Below are 24,525 nucleotides of genomic sequence, written 5' to 3'. Positions count from 1 at the left end.
GTAGGTAAGTGTACCAGTGTTGCGCCATGCCCGGAGGACAGAAGAGGCTATCGGATCCTCTGGAACTGGAGTTATGGACAGTTCTTAGCTGCCATGTTTCGAACCTGGATCTTCTGCAAGAACAGCCAGTGTTCTTAACCGCTGAACCTTCTCTCCAGCCCAGATTATTGTTTTTAATAAGTAAATTGCAACTTGATTTCCTCAACTCTACAGAGATATAAAAGGTGACAGAAAATTATTTTCAGGCAATTATGCCAAGGCTATTAATAATAAAAATAAAAAATTTTGGGTTAGAGTGTATATTACTGGCTAAGTTATTATATCATTTCAGAAAACTTCCTGGAATCTCAAGAATAATATGTCTTGGATTTCATCTGAGTTTTTAAAAAATATTTTATTTATTATTATTTTATGTGTAGGCATGTATTGTCTGCATGTAGGTAGGTAAGTGCACCCATGTCATGCAATGTCCGCAGAGGTCAGAAGAGGCTGTCAGATCCCCTGGCACTTGAATTATGGACAGTTGTCAACTGCCATGTGGGTGCTGGGATTCCAAACCAGGTCTTCTGCAAGCACAACCAGTGTTCTTAACTGCTGAGCCATCTCTCCAGTCCCCATCATCTGAGTTTTTTTTGTTTTCTTTCTAAATCCAGATGTTTTGAATACATAAAGCTTATACCATTGAAGCTGCTAAACTTCTGTCACAATTTGTGTAACAGACACAAACTATCCGAATTACTGTTCTAGGAGCTCGGATTTACCTCGTCTGTCAACTTTATCCATGTGTTGACAAAAAAATAGCTTTCATCTCAGGGAGTAAGAGTTTATTCTGGATTCAGGTTGCCCCAAATATCTTGATCCATTTTAGCAACATTTTCCATTGTCTTATTTTTTATTTTATTTTACTATTTTATTTATTTTTATTTATGTGTATTAGTGTTTTGCCTAAGTACACCTGCATGTGCAATGTCCACAGAGGCCAGAAGATGGTATTGGATTACCAGAGGTTGGCCCCAGATTCCCTGGAACAAGAGTTAGCCCTACATGGGTGCTGGGAACCAAACCTGGGTACTCTGGAAGAGCAGTTAGGTTTTCTTAACTGCCAAGCCATCTCCTGTCCCTTCATTAAGTTTTTATATTAGCAGATCAAGGAACGTCATACAGGAAGGTATTTTAAAAATACGTTAATGGAAACATCAGGTAGGTGGATTCCAGCACAATGGCGGTCTCTACAATGTTCCTCAGGTGCTAGCCGGTGATGACAGCCTTTGGGTTGCTAGAAGCTGGGGGGCACATTTCAAAAAGAATTTTACCTAATAGTCACAAGGATGATAGGTCAAGCACAGAAGTGGCAATAAATGGCGATTAAGAAGACAAAATATAATCCAAGATAATTTGGCCCTGGACTTGCAAGATTCCAGCTCTCCACAACCAAGAGGTTCTTATCAGTTACAGAATATTTAACACAGATGCAGATTTTTTCTCTAGGAACTTCAATTCACACAAGAATTCTTTGCTTATCAAATCAAAAGTCCAAAATTAACACAACTGCGAAATGTCTTATGTAAAAGTAGACTAATCTGGATCTTTGAAAAAAAGCACACCATTTTACTTTAGCCTCACATTCATTTAGCACTTCGGATGTAACGAATTGGTTCCTTATGAGACTCAGTTACCTGTTATGTACCAGGCACTGTTTTGGGCATTGGAGACACACTGGGAAATAAAAAAATAACAAACAAAATCAAATGGTAAATAAAATACACATAAAACCGCAGTCCTACAGTGCCTGAAACTGTCCAGGCCAGGGTGGGGGAGGGGGCGGAAAAGACGAGGGGCAAACGAGGAATTTTGACTTTTACTTCAAGTGAGGTAAGAAGCCAGCGTGGGATTTGGGACCCAGGGTAGTTTTCGTTACCAATTTACAGATAAGGTAAATAAGGGACTACTCGCAGTTAAATTAATCAAAGGAGCTTTGTACAACTCCGCAAAAGGATTCCATGTTAGATCCTCAAGGGGGGTAAGTGGGAGCTAGACCTTGATTTCGGGGTCGAAAGTCCGGGGTGGGGTTCAAGGAGGCAGAAGTGTGGGACAAGACAAATGAACTCCGAAAGAAGCAGATATTTACAGCAGAACAGAACGGAACACATACATATGCAGAGATGCGCCAAGGAGCATCTCCCGGGCTCGGTCCAGGAAACGGCTGGGAGAAGTGGGACGCGCCGGTGCTGACCCCTGCGTGGGCGGGGCCTGCGCTGTCCCGCTGGAGCCTTCAGCTGCGCCTCGCTCGGCCCCGCCCCTCCAGCGGCTCGCCTCCGGATTGGCCCGGGAGGGGGCGGTGCCCCGGGCCCTAGGCCCGGAAGTGTGGCTGACGTGTCGGGGCCGCGCTCGGAATTGTGGGCGACTCGGGTAATGGCGTCGGCGAGTCTGGGGAACCGGAGCGGTCAGCGCTGAAGCTTCTGGTCAACCTGGCCGGTGACACCCGCTGCGGCCGGGCCCCGCGGCAGCAGGAAGGATCTGCCCGCCTCCCTCGGCCGGCGCCCGCGGAGCCTCGCGGGGCGGCGCGGCTGCGGGGAGACCTCGGGGAGGAGCCGGCGGCCGTGCGTGCGGCTGCGGGGGGCGCTCGGGGCGCAGCCCAGACCCGGCCGAGCGCCCGGCAAGCCCGGGGCGCGGGCCGGGGAAGGCAGAGGGGCCTCAGGCTCTCTGCTCGCCGCCCAGGGAGCTGGCAGTGCGGAGCTTGTTAGGGCGGTTCACACGGCTCGGACCTCGGGGGGATCATGTCCGGCACCAACAGCCCCGAGGCGGTGAAGAAGCTACTGGAGAACATGCAGAGCGACTTGCGGGCCTTATCCCTGGAGTGCAAGAAGAAATTCCCACCTGTCAAGGAGGTAAGCTTCGGGGGCTGCAGGGAAAGGCGCCGCGAGCACGCCCTAGTCCTGTCAGACCCAGGCTTTGAGCTCCAGTCCCTCTGCCTGTCATTCGGCCCCCAGATTTAAGTTGGGGGTGGTTCCACAAACGCTTTTCATACTTGCCCTTTGGTTTGATTTCTTCCATTCTTCCAGTTTATTCCGGAATGGAGTTCGTGGAGTGAGTCGATTAGGGTATATTATGTACTCCTGTTTCTCCTAAAAATTATTATCCACCATTGTAGCGAAATCTACCCTCTTAACATACATAGTATATGTAGATCACGCAGTTGGAAATATTTCTTTCGTGACTAGGTTACTCAGCTTAAATCTCATAAAGTCTTATTAATAAACCAGGGCATCTAATTTACAGCAAATAGTCAAGACCTAGAATAACAATATTAAACCTTGCCATTGTAAGCAGCACTGTAGTGGGAAGTTTGGTTTGGAGTCAAAGCAAATGTTCCTTAGTATAGCTTCTTGCATCTTCCGGTTTGTTTTTTCTTTTCAACTGCACAATAAGGTTAAAATGTGGTTTTATATTTTCAAAAAACAATGGGAAAATCGTCAAAGCAAAAGAATATTATTAAAAAAGTATGTACCATCTTAATGCACAATAATTAAAAAAATCTCCAAATACTGAATCGAGATTTATTTTAGACAGGTTCACTATGTAACGCTGACTGGCCTGGAACTTGCAATGTAGGCCAGGTGGGTCTCGAACTCACAGAGTTTTGCCTGCCTGCCTCTACTTGTGTCATTTCTTATTTTTTTTTTTTGAATTAAAATATGACGGTGATATTGTAGAACTAATTAGTTTTTAATTTCTATTTAATAAAACTTGGTATTCCTACAATTTCATTTACTATTTGCCATAAAAATTCACCAACTGAGTTCATATTGTTACACTTGAAAATTATATCCTTATAAAAATTTTGAAATTAGAAGTTCAGTAAAGTTTGGATTCTAGACTTCTAAGAAATCTTTTCTGTGAGTGCCTTGCTTTTACTGGTCTTCAATAAAGTCCATTTTACTTTTTTTTTTTTTAATAAATACTACCCAGTAATGGAAACCAGATATCACTTTCTGAAGATACTGTGTTTTATTTCAGATGGTAGTTTGCTTTGGTATTGATTTTCATTGTTGTCGCTATATCATCTATCTGTTGAAAGTTTTAACGAATAATTTCAAAGAATTTGATTGCTTTAGCAGGAATCATGGGTCACACCTATAAGTCTCAGCATACAGAGAATTGTCATGAGTTTGAGGCCAGCCCCGGGGGACAGAGTGAGATCCTGTCTAAAAACAGGTTGAGAGGTTTTGCTTTGCTTCTTTAAAAGAGATTTATTTAATTTTTAATAATGTGTGTGTACACATACCTGTGGAGGTGACCATGGACGAGATGCATCAGATTTCCTGGAGCTAGAGTTACAGGTGGTTGTGAGCCACCTGACATGGGTGCTGGGAATTCAACACCAGTCCCCTGAAGAACAGTATGCACTCTAAACTGCTGGGCCATCTCTCAAGAGAGAGGTTGTAAAATTGTAAAAGAAATACTCTTATTTAGAAATTGTCAAATCCCCTTATAATTTCAATAATTTATGGAATTGACTGTTCCCAGTTCTAATAATTCATATTAAAAATGGTGATTCCTCTGTGTTATAGGCCTTTGTTAGCTAATGTGAGAATTTAATTGCTATTTATTTTGCTATTTCTATTGGAAAACGCATTCAGAGTTCCAAACAGTTAATTGAGAAAGTTTAGAACTCACCCAATCCCTAATCCTGGGAATTTCATTAAAGCTCCTTAATTTTACTTGACCACTGGCCAGAGACCTGTTTTGCAATTGCATCTAGTCTTTGCCATAATGGAAGAGCCATTCTTGTGATTATCTTTGATACATAATCTTGTATATGGTGCATGTACCATAAAGGTTTGCAAAATATAAGAATTTTGACTTACTATCAGTGACATTTGCTTAAGACTCTGCTTTAGGAATTGAAAAATAACTGTGTCATGGGTTTAAAACAAGAATAAACTGATTCGCCTAACAGTGATGGTTTTTCTAAGAGGAAGTCTTGACTTTCAAGAAATACTTGGTAGAATTAAATTTCTTTGGTGTATTTATAGCAATGGGCTTTGATCTGTAAGTTTGATCTGGTAAATTTGGGGCTTTATTTTTCTCTTTGGATGCTAGGAAGTCCCTAATGTTAACACTCTCCTAGTGTCTTATACCAGTTTTACTTGAAACATACTCATTTTGAACTACTCAAAACTACTCAAAAACAATTCAAGATGTCTAAGAGCTTTGGAGCGATGCCTCCTTCCCCACTGCTTTGAAAATAACTTAGAATGAAATGTGATGTTTTTATATTTAGTCTTTATTTCAAGTTTTTAGTAATTTCTACTTTTTTGGCTACAGTACTTGGCTATAAATCTATTTTTAATGAATAAGTAAAGTTTGTATTATTTCAAATGTTAGAAAATGGAGAAGACTATGAAAAGAGTACTGTGTCTTATCCACTGATATTTGCATCTAACCTTTGGATTTTCTGTGTGGTTTTCCTACCTTAAATCTATCCTTTGTGTACAGGTTGTTTTGGTAATGGCTATAATTTTATTTTACATTTATTAATAAAGGTAGTGATTAAATAACAGCAGTAAATTCCTTTAGTTTTGCTTATTTTTCTTAGTATTTAAGTATAATTCTTTGTGGCTCCGAGTGTAATTTTTTAAGTATGACTGAAATAACAATTTGTTCAGAAATATTTGCATGGATTTTTTTTTTTTTCCTTTACTTTAAAAGTAGCTTTGAAGCAGGGCAAGGGAGATGGCCCACTTGGTAAAGTGCCTACTGGCACAAACATGAGGACCTGTGTTTGTATTTCCAGCCCACATAAAAGCCAGGCATGGTGGTACTGGGGGATGGAGCAGGGCAGGTGAATCCTTGAAGCTCATTGTCTAGCTAGCCTAACTGAATGGAACTTCAGGTTCAATAAAAACAACCCCCCACCCCCACCCCCCTCAAACAACAACAACAAAAACCTAAAAAAGTAAAGGTGGAGAGCCATCAAGGAAGGCACACAACTTTGACTTCTGGCTTCAACATGTCCCCCCCCACACACACAGGTGTACATGCTGACAAGTGCATCACATACATAGCATTCCACATGCATATATACACACCACAGCACACACATGAAAATAACTTTGAAATCTACAGTCACTTTTATTTATTTTTTCATGTGTATGAGTTTTTTGCCTGCATGTGTTTAAGAGTACCAGGTGCATACAGTACCCATGAAGGCCAGAAGAGGGTGTGAGATCCCCTGGAACTAGAGTTATGGATGGTTGTTAGCTGCCATGTGGGTGCTGGGGACTGAACTCAGGTCATCTGCGAGAGTTCTTAACCCTAAGCCATCTCTCCAACCCCCTAAAGTCATTTTTATGTGATATTCAGTGGCCTTTAGAGGTAGTAACCTCTAAAATTTTGTTGTATATTTCACAAATAAAGACTTTTTGATTATTTCCTATCCGCCAGCATTGTCCTGTGAATACAGGTAAGCAGGATCTGACTGGGCCTGAAAGTAGAGGAAGAAAAACTATGTGACCCTTGAGGACAGTTGAAAACATAGAGGAGGGAGGGATCCATTCTTGTTGGAGGCAATAGCACATATTTTATATTCCATGCAAAGTAAATTTCGTGCTGAAGATAGTTGGGAACCATAACAGCTCTCTGAGAGAGTCATCTAATTAAATTCATATTTAGTAACACTGCCTTGACAGTATTTGTGGGAAGAAGTAGGGTTTTGAGACTGAAGTCAAAGTGGTGAATGCCTGAACTGCAGCACTTGTAGAGACACACAGGAGGTGACATGCACTGCATAGGTTTGACACAGTATAGATTAAAGAGAAATCTAGCAGAAATTTACTTTTTAATGTAAACTTTTTGTCTAACAGAGAGAAACCTGTGATGATTCTTAGGTTTCTGGCTTGAGAAACTAGGTGAGCCACTAAAGGAAGGAATATAGGAGGAAGAAATGTTTTAGAAGAAAATGAGTAGTTTTAAATATTTTAATATTTATGTGTGATGTCAAAGTGAAGTTGACTAATATATGTTTGAAAAAGACAGCTTGACATTTAAGAGGGAGGTCTAAAATTTCAGATTTGGGAGTATTGGTTCATGCAAGACTAAAAACCCTAGAACATGGGCTGAGACAAGTGTATTCAGGGCTGAAGAAGAAACTTGGGGAAACATTAGTACTTAAGGGAAAGAGGCAGTGGAACAGACTAGAGCTACAGAGAGATAAATACATGATAGAGCAAGGTCTGAAAAAGCTGGAGGTTCATAGACAGTGAACTGGATTTTACTGAGAAGGAAAGTTCTGACACAAGAAGGAAAGAGAAAATTTGATTTACATATGATACATGTCAAAGGGGGTGTAGTGGAGAGATTGGCAGTGGTGGGTAATTTGGCCTGTTACTTCAACTGTCTTTGTAAGATAGGAAATGGGCTTGTTCCTATAGTTAATAGAGTTATAATTAGTTAGTAGTAAGTGAAAAATTAGAGGAGAGTAGTGAATCACTCTGGAGGACTGGAGGAGAAATTGATTTGGAACACTTTAGAATCTTATCTGGAAAAGTCACTTGAAATGACAGATCTCAATTACATTCTCAAAGAAGGAAACCCCATAGATTTGATTGATTAGAAGTTAGAAGGGTTGAGACTAATAGCACCAATTTAATCCGAGCACCATTGGTGTGGAGTGAGAGAGCTGAAAGCATAAGACTTGGTGTAATAGGAGACTGGGTTGCAGCTTATAAGTAGAGATGACCCCGAGAATGACAGCATCCAGAAAATGGGAAGTAGGAGAGGAGATGGAGGGAAGCCCTCCAAATTGAGTGGCCAGACTTAGGGATTTGAATGGATGGATTTCTCTCTCTTCTTTAAAAATGTGTGTGTGTGTGTGTGTGTGTGTGAGAGAGAGAGAGAGAGAGAGAGAGAGAGAGAGAGAGAGATGGAGGGCATGTAAATGTAAGAGGACAACTTACTGGAATCATTTCTCTCTTTCCACCCTGTTGGTCCCAGGGACTAGTGCCTTTACCTACTGAGCTATCTTACTGACCCTGTCTCTCTCTTTTTTAATATCACAGAATTACTACAGCATAAATAATAGTTTTTTTTTTAAAGCATAAGTATTCTTCCCAGGCTGTGTACTTTTAAGTTTTCTATATTGCATTGGTACCTTGGCAGATATTTTTGCCTACAAAAGCAAAGGCTCCCTGTGGTGGAGTTCTCCAATTCAGAGTTTTTATTCTGTATTAATTGGCTGTGAGAGCTACCTGGTGAAAGAATGGCTTCTTCAATTTGGGAGCTGAGGCTAAGGTCCTTGAAGGTTCAGACTTCATTTTCAGGACCTTTTCACATTGAAGACCGAGGGCTAATCTGACCATGCTTCGCTGTGAGCTGTTTGGTTTAGTATTTCATACTTTACAGTTGTTATTTCTTCCTTGACTTTGTGTTCTTTCTCCCATAAGCATAATAGAGTAAACTCATGTTTCAGATACTGAAATAAATAAGTACATACTTAAGTATTTGCATTTCATTGATTGTGGCACTGTGTTTTGATGACAGAGAAGTAAAAGACATTGTCTCTGACAAATCAAAAAGGAAGACATAGTTCAAAGTTTGAGTTATTTTTCTTCTTTTAGATAGTTTATTTTTTTATTTTTTTCTCTTTTTGAGGCAAGCTCTCCCTTTAGCCCCAGCTGATCTGGAACTTGCTATGCAGACTGGCCTGGCCTTGAACTCACAGAGATCCACCTGCACTGTCTCCCGACAGAGTGAATTAAAGGTGTGTGACACCATGCCCGGCTAGAGGTAGTTTATTTTTAACCATGTACAAAAATATAGATGTTTGCTATTAAAGTTTAGAGCAATTTATTTGTCTCTTAAGTGTAAAGCATGGCAGGAAGCAGGTCACCCCCCCCCAAAAAAAAACAGACAAAAAAGAGGAACTACTTTTCTTTTCTTGACATTAACCCAAGATTGAGTAAAATATAACCTTTATAATAGTCTAAAAACTTTGCATCTTTTAACACGCCATTTTAAATATTTCATTTTATAGACAGGTATAGTGGCACACACCTGTAGTCTTAACACTCAAGAGCTGAGGCAAGAGGATCTCAAGTTGCAGGCCAACCTGGGCTACATAGCAAGATCCTGACTCAAAAACAAAAAGAAAAAAGAAGAGAATAAAAATAAATATTTCATTTTATAGATGAAGAGGTTTAGAGAGGTTCAGTAAGTAGTAAAACTGGGTTGTGGAGGATCTGGATGAGAATTCATCTGGATCCATCTCTTAAGTCTTCTTTTTCCCATTATATCATTCTGCAAATGCCTTTAAAACATGTTTGACATGTTTTTATTATTGTTCCCATTATCTGACTACATCACTACTTACTACTATCGATCATTTTTTCCGCCCTGGATCTCTCTCATCTTGACTTTCGTGGCACTCTTTTCTTGTTTCTCCTCTTTCAGAATTCTTCTTCTTTTTTTAAAAAATATTTTTATTATTTTTATTTTATGTGTATGAGTGTATTGCCTGCATGTATGTGAGTGCACCCGTGTCGTGCAATGCCGCAGAGGTCAGAAGACGACTTCGGATTCCCCCGGAACTGGAGTTAAGGTTGGGTCGTAGCTGCCATGTCGGTGCTGGGACTAGAACCTGGGTCCTCTGCAAGAGCAGTCAGTGCTCTTAACCGCTGAGCCATCTCTCCAGCCCCAGAATTCTTTATGCCAAGTGTATGCCAGTTTTGTCTTCAAACCTTTCTTCAAATGCTTCCATTCAGCATAGTCAACTACTATTGCTTTGGGTCTTAACACTATGCCAGTGGCTTTATCCCTGTCATTCACTGTCTTCCTTGCTGAGTTTAGACTTGTGTTTCCATCAGCCTGTGTAACAAATCTACCAGAGTATCTTTCACATATTTCAGATCAAATTTGTCATTGAACAAATTTTGCTGAAAATAATCCAGTCTCCCAATTTCCTTTGTTTTGTTATTGGTAATTATGATAGTTTGAATGAGAAATGTCCCCCATAGGCTCATGTGTTTGATCACTTGGTCTCCAGTTGGTGGCACTGTTTGGGGAAGTCATGAAACCTTTAGGAGGTGCAGCCTTGCTGGAGAAGTATGTCACTGGGGGAGACTTTGGGTATTTATAGCCTTGCCCTACTTCCTGTTCTCTCTCTTTGCTTCCTGTGTGTGGATAAAAATGTGATGAGCCAGCTTCCTGCTCCTGTCTGCTGCCCTGCCTTCCCTGCCATTAATGGACTTTTTCCCTGCAACTGTAAGCGAAAATAAACCTCCTTCCTTAAGTTGCTTTTGGTCAACTGAAAATTGTAGTTTGTCCCTGTTGCTTATCCTAGTCTAGGTCCTCTGTTGTCTAGTTCTGTAGTTTCTGGCAGCCTTTTTTTTTTTTTTTTCCTTTTTTTCTATTTTCTCAGCTATTATTGTACCAGGTTTTAACATTATACCTTAGACATGTATTAATGACATACTGAATTAAAACTGTTTCTTTATTTTACCACGAAATTGTCCCCAACAGCAACTCTGTGCTTATAAAATTCCTTAGGATAGCATTGTAGACCCACTGCTCGTCCCAACCTTCCTTTCTAGTGTCCTTGCTCTTACTACTGCTTCCTGTGTTTGAACAAAGTAATCGCCTGCTAGTCTTCAGATATGCCCCACTAGTTCTGTCTTTCACATGGTGGCTTCTAAGCTTCCTTTTAGTAGTTTGTATTGGTTCCCTCTTCTTTTTTGTTTTTTCCCCCAATTAGAATCCCATCTTGCATTTGGGGCTGGAGAGATGGCTCAGTGGTTAAGAGCATTGGTTGCTCTTGCAGAAAACTTGGGTTCAGTTTGCAACATCCACATGACAGATAACAACTGTTTGAAACTCCAGGGGTTCTGATGCCCTCTTCCAACTTCTGTGAGCGTTTCACAACATGGGTGCACTTTCATACATGCAGGCAGTACACTCATATATAGAAAATAAAAATGAATAAATTTTCAAAATTAAAAGAGTACCCTGTCTTCCCTTTAATCTTAATTTTTGAGCACTTACTGTATGCCAAGTGTAAGCTAGCTCTTGAGGCAAAAATAGTTGCGGCTTCTGCCCAGGTTTCTTTCTAGTGTATTTTCCTGTTTTCTTTACTTTGCATTAGGCTTATTATATACATTATTTCATTATAATGCTTACATTGTACCTTCTGTTATAATTTTGAGGGTTTTTTCCCTGTTATATAATAAGTCTTATAAGGGTCAATCTTAAGTCTTATTTATCTTTCTGTTCACTATAGTGTAAGACATTGTATCCCTAGGAGAGGCTAACTAGATTCTTATTGAAGGCTAAAATTTTAAGAAAAGGATGGGAAAGAGAAAGGCATACCATGTATAGTTTTAGCCATCCACATGTACCTGCATTCCAGTCTTCTACTTAGTTGGTCAAAAAAAGTTTATTTCCTAGAAGCCAGGGGTTTTGAGTAAAATGTGATAGAGATAGATGGGCTTTTTATTTTGTTTGTTTTTGTTGCCTGGAACTCACTATGTAGAGCAAGCTGGTTTCGGTCACAGAGATCCCCCTGCTGGGACTAAAGGTGTGTGCCACCATGCCTGGCCCGATACCTGGGTTTTGAAACTATGCTTGTAGAATAATCGAGTGTTATGGAAGACTGTTTTATTGGTTTCAAAGTAGTAATTGTTTTATGAGTCTGTTGCTCTCTAGGGTGTATTCTGTATCTTTTCAGTACTCCTCAGTGTGTATTTGACTTTAGGTCTTTGCATTTTACCTGCTATCTAAAAGTCTTCAAGGCCCCCACATTATTCCCTGTATCTTATGAATACATGATATTATCTAATTTGAAAGTAAGTTTTTTAAAAAAGTTTCTTTAACTTTTGTTTCAATGCTGTGTTCTGTGAATAATTAATTTGGACCTTTGGTAAATTTGCTTTAATTTTAGGCTTTTTCCCCCTCATGGCAGTTGTAAAAGATGTTTGTTAAAAGCAGAAACATGAGTTTTTATAAAAGGAAGCAGCATTTAAAACAACCTGTTCATTGGTTTGTTGAGCTGGATTCTTTTTTTTTTCTTTTTTCCTGAAACAGTTTCATGTAGTCCAGGATAGCCTTGAACTCACTCTGTAGATGTCGCTGGTCTTGAACTCCTGAACTTCCTGCATCCATTTCCTAAGTGTTGCAATTATGGGCACATACCACTATTCCTAACTTAAAAGTGGATATTTATTCATTCCTTCCCCAGCATGCATTCCATTTTCCTTCTTTCATTGGTACCCAACATTCTTCACCCAGAATCCTTTGGATTTATATAAATTAATTCCTATCTCCAGAGTACTTTGGTTAGTTTAATCTAGCTTAAATTATCTCCCATGTTTCAATCCCCTGACATTCCTGCCCATCCACAGAATGCTAATGTGCACTCCTAGTAAAGAAAAGTGAAAGACACTCTCAAAATCTACTCACAGAGACCCCTCTCTCTTTTGGATAGTTGTTCTCTAAAACCGTGAGTCTGGAGTAGTTGTAGCCATTTTTGTTGCCAATATTGGGGGCAGCTTGAGATGAACCTGTCCATGCAACAGGGCAGAACCAAGAGAGTGGCAGACAAATGAAACTACATACCTGGGGGACATTGTGAATCTCTAGATCAGACAGCTTTGCATTTTTCTGATATTGAGGCAGTAAAATCCCTCCTCCTTCCCCTGTTTTAAGTGAATTTGAACTTTTATACTATTTATAACTTTTCGTTTAGAGACATTTATTATGTAGCTACTAATTCAAAAGGAGGTGTAATGTCTATTTGTAGCATAGGGGCTTATACTCAGGCTGAAAAAACAGACACAATAGAATGGATGGGTTAAATCATTACCAGTGAAAGACCTAGACAATACTAAGGGTGGGAAGGCTTTTTATTTGTTGTCATAGAAAAAAAATGGTAGAATAACTGATTTCCGTTATTGTTGATGATAGTGAAACATTGCCTGAATTGGAGAACCTGCTCCACACTCTACAGTGACCCCCCCCGCCCCTGCATGCTGTTAGCTCCAGCAGAGCACTGTCACATGAAATTAGTGCTAACTTGGGTTTGTATTTGTGAATCTGTAGGCTTTATGATTTTAAGAGCTATAGCATTTCTTCTATTCTTTTGTTTTTCTTTTCTTCAGTACTAGGAATTGAAACTAGGGTTTCCTGTGTGATAGGAAGTACTCTACCATTAAGCTACACCCCCAACCAAAGAGTTTATTTTTAATGGCCTTTATACATAAGTATGTTAGTGACTCTGCAGTTTTGAGGTTTTTTTCCGCTTTAAAAAGATTTCTTGGGGCAGGAGAGATGCTCAGCAGTAAAGAGCACTTCCCTGCTCTTGTAGAGGACCCAGATTTGGTTCCCAGCACCCATGGCAGCTCACAACCACCTGTAACTCCAGTTCCAAGGGTTCTGACGCCCTTTTCTGGTATCCATGGGCACTGCCCTTTTCTGGTATCCATGGGCACTGCATGGTACATGTACATACATTCAGGCAAAGCACTCATACATATAAAATAAAAAAATCGTTAAAAGATTACTTTTTAATTTTGAGAAACCATCCATCCATCCATTCGTCCGTCTGTCCATCCATCCAGTCATTTATTTGTAGTGCTAGATATTAATCCCAGGAACTCACATGCGAGGCCAGCACTCTGCCACCAAGCTGAATCTCTAGTCAGTTCTGAGAAATGCTAATAGACTCATGAATATAAGGGAGTCACTGAAGAGTTGAGACATTAAGCAGATGGGAGACATGCTTATAGGTAGAGAAATCCTTTTAATTGAAGATTAATTTGAACGTAAGTGTGGAAGTGAGGGAAAAAGCCCAAGGTGTGTTAACTGAACAGACTTTGTGGCTAATAAAATATGTGGGATGAGGAAGAAATCTTGCCCAGAGTGTATGGCCAATGACCGAATAGGTAATACTCTTACTCAGAAATAAATAGTGATAGTTTGGAGTGGAGGAAGATGATGACTTTTTTTTTTTTTCCCCACATCTTGAATTTAAGGTGTTTTAAATACTTAGGTTAACAAATCTTGTAGTTCAGGAGACAGATTAAGAACAGTGATGTAATTTGGACTCTTAAACATTTAGAAAGTGGTTGAAATGTAAAATTATGGGATTACCCAGAAAGTCATTGAGTCATTGAGTCAGAATGAGGCTGAGACTATTCTAGGTGATTTGAAAGAAGAATCAGAAAGGCATACCGAGTAAAAGAAGCAAATATTTCCTGAGAGATATTCATTTCAAGTGTAAGAAATATTAAATGCTGTAATATATTTAACACTTTGGCTCTTTTCCCCAATTCATAAATGCCCTCAGAAACATTAAAGTACTTACTTTAGCCTATATAATCGTCTCAAGTCTTTAGACCTAGCAGCTTCTCTCTTCTCCCTTCTGTTACTCAAGTCAGGAAAAAAAAAGAAAAGAAAAGATAACCATGTTTCCAGTTAATATACAAGGTAAATGATTATAGTAGGAGATACTTGTTGTATTTTTGAGACATTGTCTCACGTATAACTTTGACTGATCTGGAGCTAGCAGTCTTCCTGCCTCTCTCCCAGCTTAGTAAGTGCTGGGGTCAGCTGTGATACCCGGCAGCTAGTACTTTATTCACACCTCTTTAATCTTTGGCAAATAGAGATATTTCTCTGAAGACATCGTCTTCTATGAGAATCTCTTACAGATTTGGGCTAGGTTAATATGGCATGATGTAAGATTATAGTAGTTAGGGGAGGGGACCTTGAGATACCTGTGTTGCTAATAACATTTTTAGTGAAACTTTCCAGCAACACATGATGCAACCAAAAATAATAATTTCTAAGTACTTTGACTATAAAGAAATGGGGAAATATGAAATAGGTCTACTATCTAAGGCAACAAATAGTTTTTTTGGTAATTCCTCAAATTTAGAAATGAAAATAACTGGATTTTCCCCCTTTTTCTTTTCATGTCTGTGTGTAGTAGAGTAGGGCACACAACCTCCAGCTGAAGTGATGTCAAAAATCATCCTCAGTCCCTCCCCACTTTTATTCTTTTTGAAGCAAGGTGTCTCAGTCAAACTCAGAGCTCACAGATATGGCTAGTCTGGCTAGCTGGCTTGCTCTGGTGATACCTTGTCTCTGCTTTCCAGGTTTATGTGTAAATTGCTTTAACATTTCCCCAGCCCAGGTATGAACTATAACCTACAATGTGTTCTTTATTTCATGCATTATTCACTGATATCAGACTGGTAGCTCAGAGAGAGCTTTAGTTTTCCATAATTATTTTAAACCTTCAGAGCCTGCTATCACCTTTCCTTTAGCAAGTAAAAGATAAAATAAGTGAAGAAGCTAATAGGAAAACAGACAGAATTCGTTATGAATATTCTTTGAGGAATAAAGACAATTTAAAGTATAAAATAGTCATGTTTTGAGATAAAAATGTTCTACATTTCTGTGATGACAGTGAAATATGAGCATTATGTGGTAGCGCTGTCCAGGAGAAATGTAATGTGGGACACCAATGCAATCCATATGTGTGCTTTTAAATTGCTTTACAAAACTAAAAGGAAACATTTTGTTTTGTAACATTTTCTTTATTTAAGCCAATATATTAAAAATATTAACATTTTACCATGTAAAAACTATAACTGTTTAGAGAATCATTTGCGTGCCTTTTTAACTTTTAAAAAAACTTTGAGAATTTCATACATGCATATAAGGTGTTTTGATCAAATTCACGCCCACTTCCTCCCGTCCAGCACCTCCTGTATCTCCCCATTACTTTTTTCTGACAACTTTGTGTTTTCTTTTCTTTCTGTCTTTCTTTTCTTTCTCTTTCTTTCTTTCTTTCTTTCTTTCTTTCTTTCTTTCTTTCTTTCTTTCTTTCTTTCCTCTCTTTCTCTTTTTCTCTGTCTCTTTCTCTCTTTTTCTCTCTGCCTCTCTCTCTGTCTCTTTCTTCCTCTCTCTGTCTTTTTCTTTCTCTCTCTCTGTCTCTCTCTTTCTCTCTCTCTCTCTTTCTTTCTCCCCCCCTTTCTTTCAGTGGGGCTTTTTAGCTACTCTAACACTCCCCCCTCTGAAGAGGTAACCCTAAAATCTTTTAGGGATTAGATAAAAGCTCCCAAATACTTTTGGCATTTTTGGCCTTTGGAACAGAGTATTATATGCCTTTTTAAATATTAACTCTCCAAAACCTAGTATATATATTTGCACTGAGAGAACAGCTCAATTTGGATGGGCCACATATCATGTGCTTAATACCAACATGTAGCAGTGGCTGCCATGTTGGACAGTGTAGTTCTATGGCATTTTGCAAAATGTTATGACACTTGGAGTTAGTGCCAAATAAAGAAACTAATAATGAAGTTATTTTAGAAAAATTATTAAAACTGAATGTTTAAAAAATAGAGGGCATTGTGGCACATGCCTTTAATCCCAGCACTCAGGAGGCAGAGGCAGGGGGATACCTGTGAGTTCAAGACCATCTGGGGCTATAGGGAGACCCTGTCTCAAAAAAGCCAAAAAAAAAAAAAAGAACCAATGAGAACTTTAAAAATGCTTAGTTAATGCACCCTTGAACAAACAAACTGAAGCTTGACATGGTAATACATGCCTGTAATACCAGCACTTGAGAAGTAGAGGCAGGAAATCAGGAATTCAAGGCCATCCTTGGTTACATAGAGAGTTTGCCAGACTAGGTTACATGAGCCCTTGTTTCAAAAAACAAACAGACAGACCGAAAAAAAAAAAAAAATCTGCTGTGTGGCTAATTAATCCCAGTACTCAGGAGGTAGAGGCAGGCAGATCTCTGTGAGTTCCAGGCCAGTCTAGTCTACATGGTGAGTTCCAGGTTAGCCAGGGTTACATAATGAGACCCTGTCTCAAAAAGGAAGGAGGGAGGGAGGGAGGGAGGGAGGGAGGGAAGGAGGGAGGGAGGGAGGAAAAACTAGCCTCTCTTAGTTCAAGATAGTAATTGTACTTGATTTCAGTGTTTTGCAATTTCTTTGAGGTGGAGAAAGGGCTAGACTCAAAGGGGGAAGACAAATCTGATTCATTTCATTAGATGTTGTGTTTATTGTTTTATGAATATATGAATTTGTAAAGTGTTCAGATATTCCAGGTGTGCCTTAACTAAGACAGAGAAGACTTCATGCAGAGTGCAAAGTGATTATATTTTATTATATCTTATGTATGTGTCATACTGGACTTCCAGTGTTTTAAAAATGAAGATGATAGTGACTATTTGTACTTGTAATTTTATCTCTCATATGACTTCTTTCCCAAGATAGTTCATGTTGGTAGTAAGTTTTCTAATTTTTTTTTATCCTTGCAGGCTGCCGAATCAGGGATAATAAAAGTCAAAACAATAGCTGCAAGAAACACCGAAATCTTGGCAGGTAATTTTTTGCATAAAAATTCAATAATTAATGAAAAATTTGCTACTAATAAAAGTAGATTCTTAAAGCCATCAGTTTTCTGTAGCATCTTTTTCTCATGCCCTGATCTATTATTCACGACACAGAACATGCGCATGTCCTGAACTTGAGAACTGTGAGTTTCCCAGAGGTGAATGCTATCAAATTCCTGAAATCAGAGGCCTTAAAACTAATTCCTTAAAGTCAAGAATTTTTTCTTACTTGTCCTTGCTTTGTCCTCCACTTCTTACCACTCATTTGATACACTTCACTCATAAAAGTATTAAATTATTAGTTATTGCATTGAATCAAATGACAAATTGCTTCTTCAGCCAGATTTTCAAAATACATTTATCTTTAGTCTAATATAAACAGTTCATACAGTAATTTTGTGTATTTAGTAGTATGTAAATTTTCAGTCCTGGGACTAAAGCCATAATCATGGAGTGGAAAAAAGAAAACAAGAGGGTTTGTTTTGTGTTTTTAAATTCTTTTGAACTGTGTTTTCAAGCATTTTTCTGCTTTCTCTTAGAATAGTTCCTTTCTCTTCCTTGGTCCTTCTTGTTCTTGCCACAATAACGAACTTGGAAAAGCCAGAAACTGATTTTTCTTCATTCCTAAAGATTCTCTTTATATTAAGACAATCTTTCAGGGAAATGTTACTCTCTTATTTGATGGTACAGCAAATTGAGATGCAAAGAGATTAAGTTAACTTGTTTACGTAGTGGAACCAGATTCAAATCCAGGACGGTTCAGAGCCCATGTCTTCCCTCTTGCAATGTGCTGCCATGGTTATTTCAAGATTTCCACACAACTACTCCCTCCCAGGTGTTACATGTTCAACCATTGCTTACTGCATAGACCCTTTAATTGCATTTCCAGTTCCAGTAGTGCCTTTTATCTGAGCTAGTATAAAGAGAAAGGAAGTCCTTTTTTATACAAGTCTAAATATTAGAGAATCTCTGTAACTCATTATCTTAAAATTAGAAAAGATACCAACAAATCCTCAATTTAGAGATTTCATTCTGTTACAAAATCAAATAAAGATTTTTAGTACAGTTTAAGAGTTGGGGACAAGAATAGATTTCCTTTAATCTCTTCAGCTTGGCTGGAAATTTGCTATTAGAGTTACTTCTCCTCAGTTGTATCTTTTCCCCATAGCTTCTTCCTTGATTTTCAATGGTATATCAAAAACACATAGTTTTTACACTGTTGGCAGCAGCAGGAAATAATGTTCTGTATGCATATCGAGAGTATAATCAATGTGGTGGGTAAAGGCAAAGATATATACTTGGGGGCTGGGAAAGTGGGCAGGTAGATTTTTGGGAGATACATGTTGGGTGAGTTAGCTGCTTAGTTGCTCTGAGGAAATACATGTTTAAAGATAATTTTTGACCAGGATTTCTAAGTTTGAGACTTAAAGTCTAGTCAGGAAATTGTTGTAAATATTTATCTTTACTATCATTGTTTATATTATGGTAAGTATTCGCCAATGATAGAAGTTTTCATTGGTTCTGTAGTTAATGGAAGGTGTTTAAATGAATACTATGTATTCGAATATTCTATATGGAGTCAAGTGTCTAATTAAACTTAAGGAAGAATAAGAAGAAATTTTAGTGCTGGCGAGCTGGCTCAGTGGGTAAATGTGCTTACCTCCAAGCCTGGTGACCTGAGTTCAATTCCCAGGACTCACATGGTGGAAAGAGAGAACCAACTATTGCAAGTTATCATCTTACCTCCAAACATGTACCCCTCAATCAATCAGTCAATCAGTCAGTCAATCAATCAACAATCAATCAAAATAAATAAATGTAATAAAATTTTTTAGAAGAATAAATTTAACTCCATATTCTAGGGCCCTCTACTTAAGTTTATTAAACTTTCTGTAGCATTTTTCATCGAAGTACTTATGACAGTTGATATGTAAATAAAGATTTATTGATAACTGTCATCTTAAAAATCAAAGATTCTTACAAGAGTTTAAATTGGTCAATTTATAGTTCCTAAATTACCTAGTTCATGCAGAGTACATTTAACATTCAGGAAAATGTTCAGTATTTTTTTTAATTCCCTGAGAAATATTTATTTCTTTACAATTCTTGAGATTGTGGGTTACTGATTTTGTGCTATAATAAATGTCAAAGACCCCACACAGTTGAAGACTTGAATGAGCCAGGGTATTGAATTCCTATGTTTCTGTATATTCAGAAACTATAAATAGCTGCTGTAACAATTAGACCCTTGATTAGGAAGCATCTTATGATACTTGGCATAATTTCTAGTCAACTTTAGTTTTCTTAACTTTGTTTTCTAAGGAAAAGTGCTTCATTTGCAGAGTCAAATTTACTGTGTATCCCTGCTCCTTTGTAAGCACCCTCCTTTAATGTCTGCTTCTCTCTGTTTTCACTGCTGTCACGAATGCTGGCACGAGTTGGAAGTGCTGTGCCAGGTATTGCCAGCATTGACTCAGGTGTGCAGATCTTTATCTCCTTAAAGAGAAAACTGCAAAGGATAGCTAACAGCAAAAAGTCTTTCATTTATAAAACCAATGCCTTAATTTTATATTTGACTGCTGTATGTTACAAATTATTTGTTAATTCTAGTTCATAAGCTACTAAAAATTAAGAAGGCATATGTAACAAAAAGTATATAATCTGCCTTTTTAATGTATACGTATAAAAATCTGCGAAGTTGTAAAAGCTTTAAAAGTTACATATTTAACCCCTATCCAAAGCCCTCATGAATATTGCATCTATCTATGGCTGCTTTCAGCCACTGTCAATATACATGTAAAATTTTTAATCATTATCTGTAATTTGTGTTCTTTTCTCATAGTTTTCCCTCATCCTTTCCCATCTACGTAGTCTTATAATGAAAAGGTCTCAAAGTAGCAACAAGTAAATATACTTTGTAATCTTTTTCTGATATAAAACTTGACCTGCTTTATTTTAGTATAGTCTTGTCAATATATGTATTTGTGGTAGCTAACATAGACTATATCATGCAACATATTAATAGTAAAAATATGGATCAATACGGGAGAGATGTTCATCTACAGTCTGTATATTTTGTGTTGTTTGTCCCATTTACTTACTGCTCCTTCACTCAGAGTCCTTTGTCAGAGACTGCCTTCTAAAATGACATACTCCCTAAAATTAGGGTCAGCAATATTTTATCACATTGCATGGGAATGTTGAACCCTTTCTGATTGTAGACTAATAATTGATTCACATCAATATCTAATTAAGTCTCTTAGAATTGCCTCTAACATGTTTTTCTAACTCCAATTTTATGTTACAATTACTTAAGTGCACATTTTGTCATCTTTAGTCCATGGCAACTAAATAACCAAGACTATAGAGATTTCTTTTTCTTTTTTCTTTTTTTGACATAGTATCTCACTATATATTTCAGTATTCCAGTCTGGCCTTAAAGTCACTTTGCAGCCCAGGCTGGCCTCAACCTTTCAATCATCCAGTTTAGAAATCTGAAACTAAGCCTTAAAGCCCAAAGACAGATTGCCAGTCAGTCAAATAAAGTATAGAAATGGACTGCTTAAACAAATACACAAGGTATAAAGCAGCCTGATGCTATTTGGGTGCACCTAGAGTATTGTCTGACCAGAAGGTTTGGAAAACGACTACAGAGGCTCTATCTGGCCCTATTGTCCCCTGGCAATCATGGTTGCTCTCGGACCTCTTGTGAAGCCAAACATTGTCAAAGAGAGTTCATCTGGCACTGGTCAGACTGATATGTCAGAATTAAGTATGGCTGGAAGAGACCCAGAACCATTGACAACAGGGTACGGAGATGATTTAGGGGCTAGATTCTGATTCTGAACACTAATTATAAGAGCAACAAGCAAACAAAGCAAATGCTGTCAGTGGATTCCAGACGCTCCTGATCAACAGTGTGAAGGAACTGGAAATGTGATGTACAAGAAATGTTATTGTGCTGAGATTGCTCACAGCATTTCTTCCAAGAACTGCAAAGCCATCATAGAAAGAGCAATCCCAACACCAAGTCTGCACAGCAAAGAAAATGAATAAATGTGCACGTTTGATGTGTGCTTAAGTTAAGCCACAAAAATTGGCCCCACCAAAAGAATGTGCATCCAGGCTGTTATGTGACATCCTGAGAAACTTGATGGAAAGAGTTTGAATCATGGAGCTGCTATATTCCTACTTGCATTTTTAAGTAAACGACTGTGACAGTAGTCGTAAGATGTAATTGAATATGCTCTCACTGAGGCAGAGATCTATTAGAGGCTGTTTTTGTGATGCAGGATAGAAGCCATAGGAGCCAAAACATATTCATACATTGACCTGTTAGGCCAGAGAGACTGCATGGTTTGTCTGCAATATAATGTGCTTTTATTAATTTGTATTTTCCCTTGGATTTTTCTTTTTCAAATTTTAATTTGTATTCATTATTTGTAATATTGTGTTTGATGGCATCTTTAAAACATGTTTTTAATTGTACTATATTTAAGAAGTAGATTGTAGTTCCTTTATGTTTGGTATATTTTAATATTTTAAATTATTTATGTTAAATTTATAGAAATAAAAACCAAGTTAAAATATATTAATATGTTTAAAGTTCTTGGAATGTGTCACAAAAATTAATTCTGGAAAGATTTAAAGGCTTATTCAATTACTGATGATATATTTAAAAAATATTTATTATTTTGGGGGCTGGAGAGGTGGCTCAGTGGTTAAAGGCACTGACTGCTCTTGCAGAGGACCCAGGTTCGATTCCCAGCACCTACATGGCGGCTGTGAACCATCCTTAACTCCAGCTCAGGGGAATCCAAAGCCCTCTTCTGACCTCTGCAGCGTTGCATGACACGGGTGCACTCACATACATGCAGGCAGTAAACTCATACACATAAAATTAAAATAATAAAATAAAAATTATTTTTATTTTATGTGTATGAATGTATTGCCTACATGTAAGTACACACGTTGGATCCCCTGGAACTGCAGTTACAGGTGGTTATTAGCCACCTGTGTGTACTGGGAATTGAACCCAGGTCCTCTGCAAGAGCAGCCAGTGCTCTTTACCACTGAGCCATCTCTCCAGTCCCCGATAAGTGTATTTTTATACCATTCTTGTTAGGATTATTATTTTTTAAAAAATCTGCTTAGATGACATTTCTTTTTGACACTATATATTTCTCTATATCCATTATTTTCTTTTTTCACTTGTCATTCATGTTTTTATTTTGTTTTTCTTACGTAGTTATTTGAGCTATTTATGCAACAAAAACATTGCCTATGTAGGCCATATTTCACCAGATCATTTGCTTGTGAATTTTTTTCTAGATGCTTTATTTTTATATAATTAATTTATATGAATGATTGTTTTACTTTAAGATATCCTTTCACCCTATTTGAAGTCTTATATTTCTTTTAGTTTGGTATTTTTTTTTTTTTGGTCTTTTTGAGACAGGGTCTCCCTGTAACCCCAGCTGTCCTGGAACTCACTATGTAGACCAGGCTGGCCTTGAACTCAGAGATCCGCCTGTGTCTGCCTCCTGAGTGCTGGGATTAAAGGCGTGTACCACCACGCCCAGCAGTTTTATTTTTTAAACTTACTTGTGGGACAATGTTTTTGTTTTTAATAAAGTTATCAATTACCAACATCATTTGCTGAATTATCCTTCTCTTCCCCATAATATGCTCCCCCCTCCTTTTTTGGATTTATTTATTTTTATTTTATATGTATTTTTTTGTTTGTTTGTTTTGGTTTTTGTTTGTCTTTTTTTGCCTGCATGTATGTAAGTGCATCTGTGTGGTGCAGTGCTCATGGAGGATAGAAGAGGGTTTCAGATCCCCTGGAACTGCAGTTACAGACAGTTGTTAGCCACCATGTGGGTGCTGGGAACTTAACCTGGGTCCTCTGCAAGAGCAGTCCAGCTCATAACTGCTAAGCCATCTCTCCAGCCCCACAATATGATTTTAATACAAAGCTTCCTATACATTTATTTGTCCTCTTATTCTTTACTCATTTAAGTACGTTTTGGGACCTTTAGAACCCATTTTAAAAAATGGTGTTAGAACTATAAATCAAAGCATTTTGAATATAGAAATGTTATCTACATCACATTTCATTTCTTTTTAAAAATATTTTATTATTTTTTTGAAATTGAGACCAAAATTGTTTATTGATCATTAGCAAATATTTTCTATGAAATTTTCAACTTTAAGTAAGCTTGACATGGGTCAGCCAGATGGCTCAGGTGGTAAAGGCACTTGCCACTAAGTCTGATGACGTGAGATCAATCCCTGGCACTCACGTGGTGGAAACAGCGAGCTGACTCCTGCATGTTCTCTCCACACATGTGATCTCCACACATGCACTGTGGTGTATGCCTGTGTCCCATCTACCTCACGCAACTATATAAAAATTAAGATTTGATTTCACTTTGGGTGGTAAAAGTTGTTTTGTTTTTACTTTTAACTTTTAAAAGTTTCCATTTGTTGGAACAAGAATCTTTAGCAAGAAGAAACCATTTGTGAAAGAGTTTTGCTGGCTTGAAAGCTTATACAAATGTAACCACAGTGAATAATTGTGATATTCTTATTGTTTGAGGAATTAACCCAGATAGATAAGCAAGTGTTTTTAGGATCCCTATCTAGCCATGATAGTCTCTCTTAAAAAGTGGGTTAAGGGGCTGGAGACATGGCTCAGTGGTTAAGAACACAAACTGTTCTTGCAGAGGATCTAGGTTAGATTCCCAGCACCCAAATGATGGCTAACAGCTGTCTGTAACACCAGTTTCAGGGGATTCGACTCCCTCTTCTGACCTCCTTGGGCATTGCACAACACAGGTGCACTTATGCATATCTTACACATATGCAAGTAATACATTTATACACATAAAATAGAAATAATTTTTTTATGGTTTGAAGAATTTTTTTAAATTTAATAACCACACGATTAGAAGAAGCATTTCATTAGAGCTTTAATATATTCAATAACATATTACAGAGCAAGGATACATCTCTTTCAAAAGTGACTGTAAATTTTTAGGTTCACAGTTGACTTAATACAGTTATACAATATTGAACTCAGTATAAACCCTGTAAGATATAGAATTGAATGAGGTTTTAAC

At 38.0% G+C, this 24,525-nt stretch overlaps 1 protein-coding gene across 4 annotated transcripts in view; it reads left to right on the top strand.

Moving 5' to 3' along the window:
- The first annotated feature begins 2,276 nt into the window (after positions 1–2,276).
- Mon2 (MON2 homolog, regulator of endosome-to-Golgi trafficking) overlaps positions 2,277–24,525 on the top strand; it is a 119,144-nt gene continuing 96,895 nt past the window's right edge. For 2 of the 4 annotated variants that reach the window (XM_008846140.1, XM_017801365.1), the window contains exons 1-2: positions 2,277–2,888; positions 17,327–17,390. In XM_008846140.1, coding sequence (XP_008844362.1) covers positions 2,778–2,888; positions 17,327–17,390 — 175 coding nt within the window. In that variant the 5' untranslated portion in view covers positions 2,277–2,777. The remainder of the gene's footprint in view (positions 2,889–17,326; positions 17,391–24,525) is intronic. The other 2 variants (XM_008846141.2, XM_017801364.2) reach the window with 1 other exon arrangement.

Source organism: Nannospalax galili, unplaced genomic scaffold (assembly GCF_000622305.1).
Source record: "Nannospalax galili isolate Female #2095 unplaced genomic scaffold, S.galili_v1.0 scaffold202, whole genome shotgun sequence".
NCBI classification, from domain to species: Eukaryota; Metazoa; Chordata; class Mammalia; order Rodentia; family Spalacidae; genus Nannospalax; species Nannospalax galili.
The sequence above is the reverse complement of the archived record's forward strand: the minus strand, read 5'-3'. Positions and strand labels throughout refer to the sequence as shown.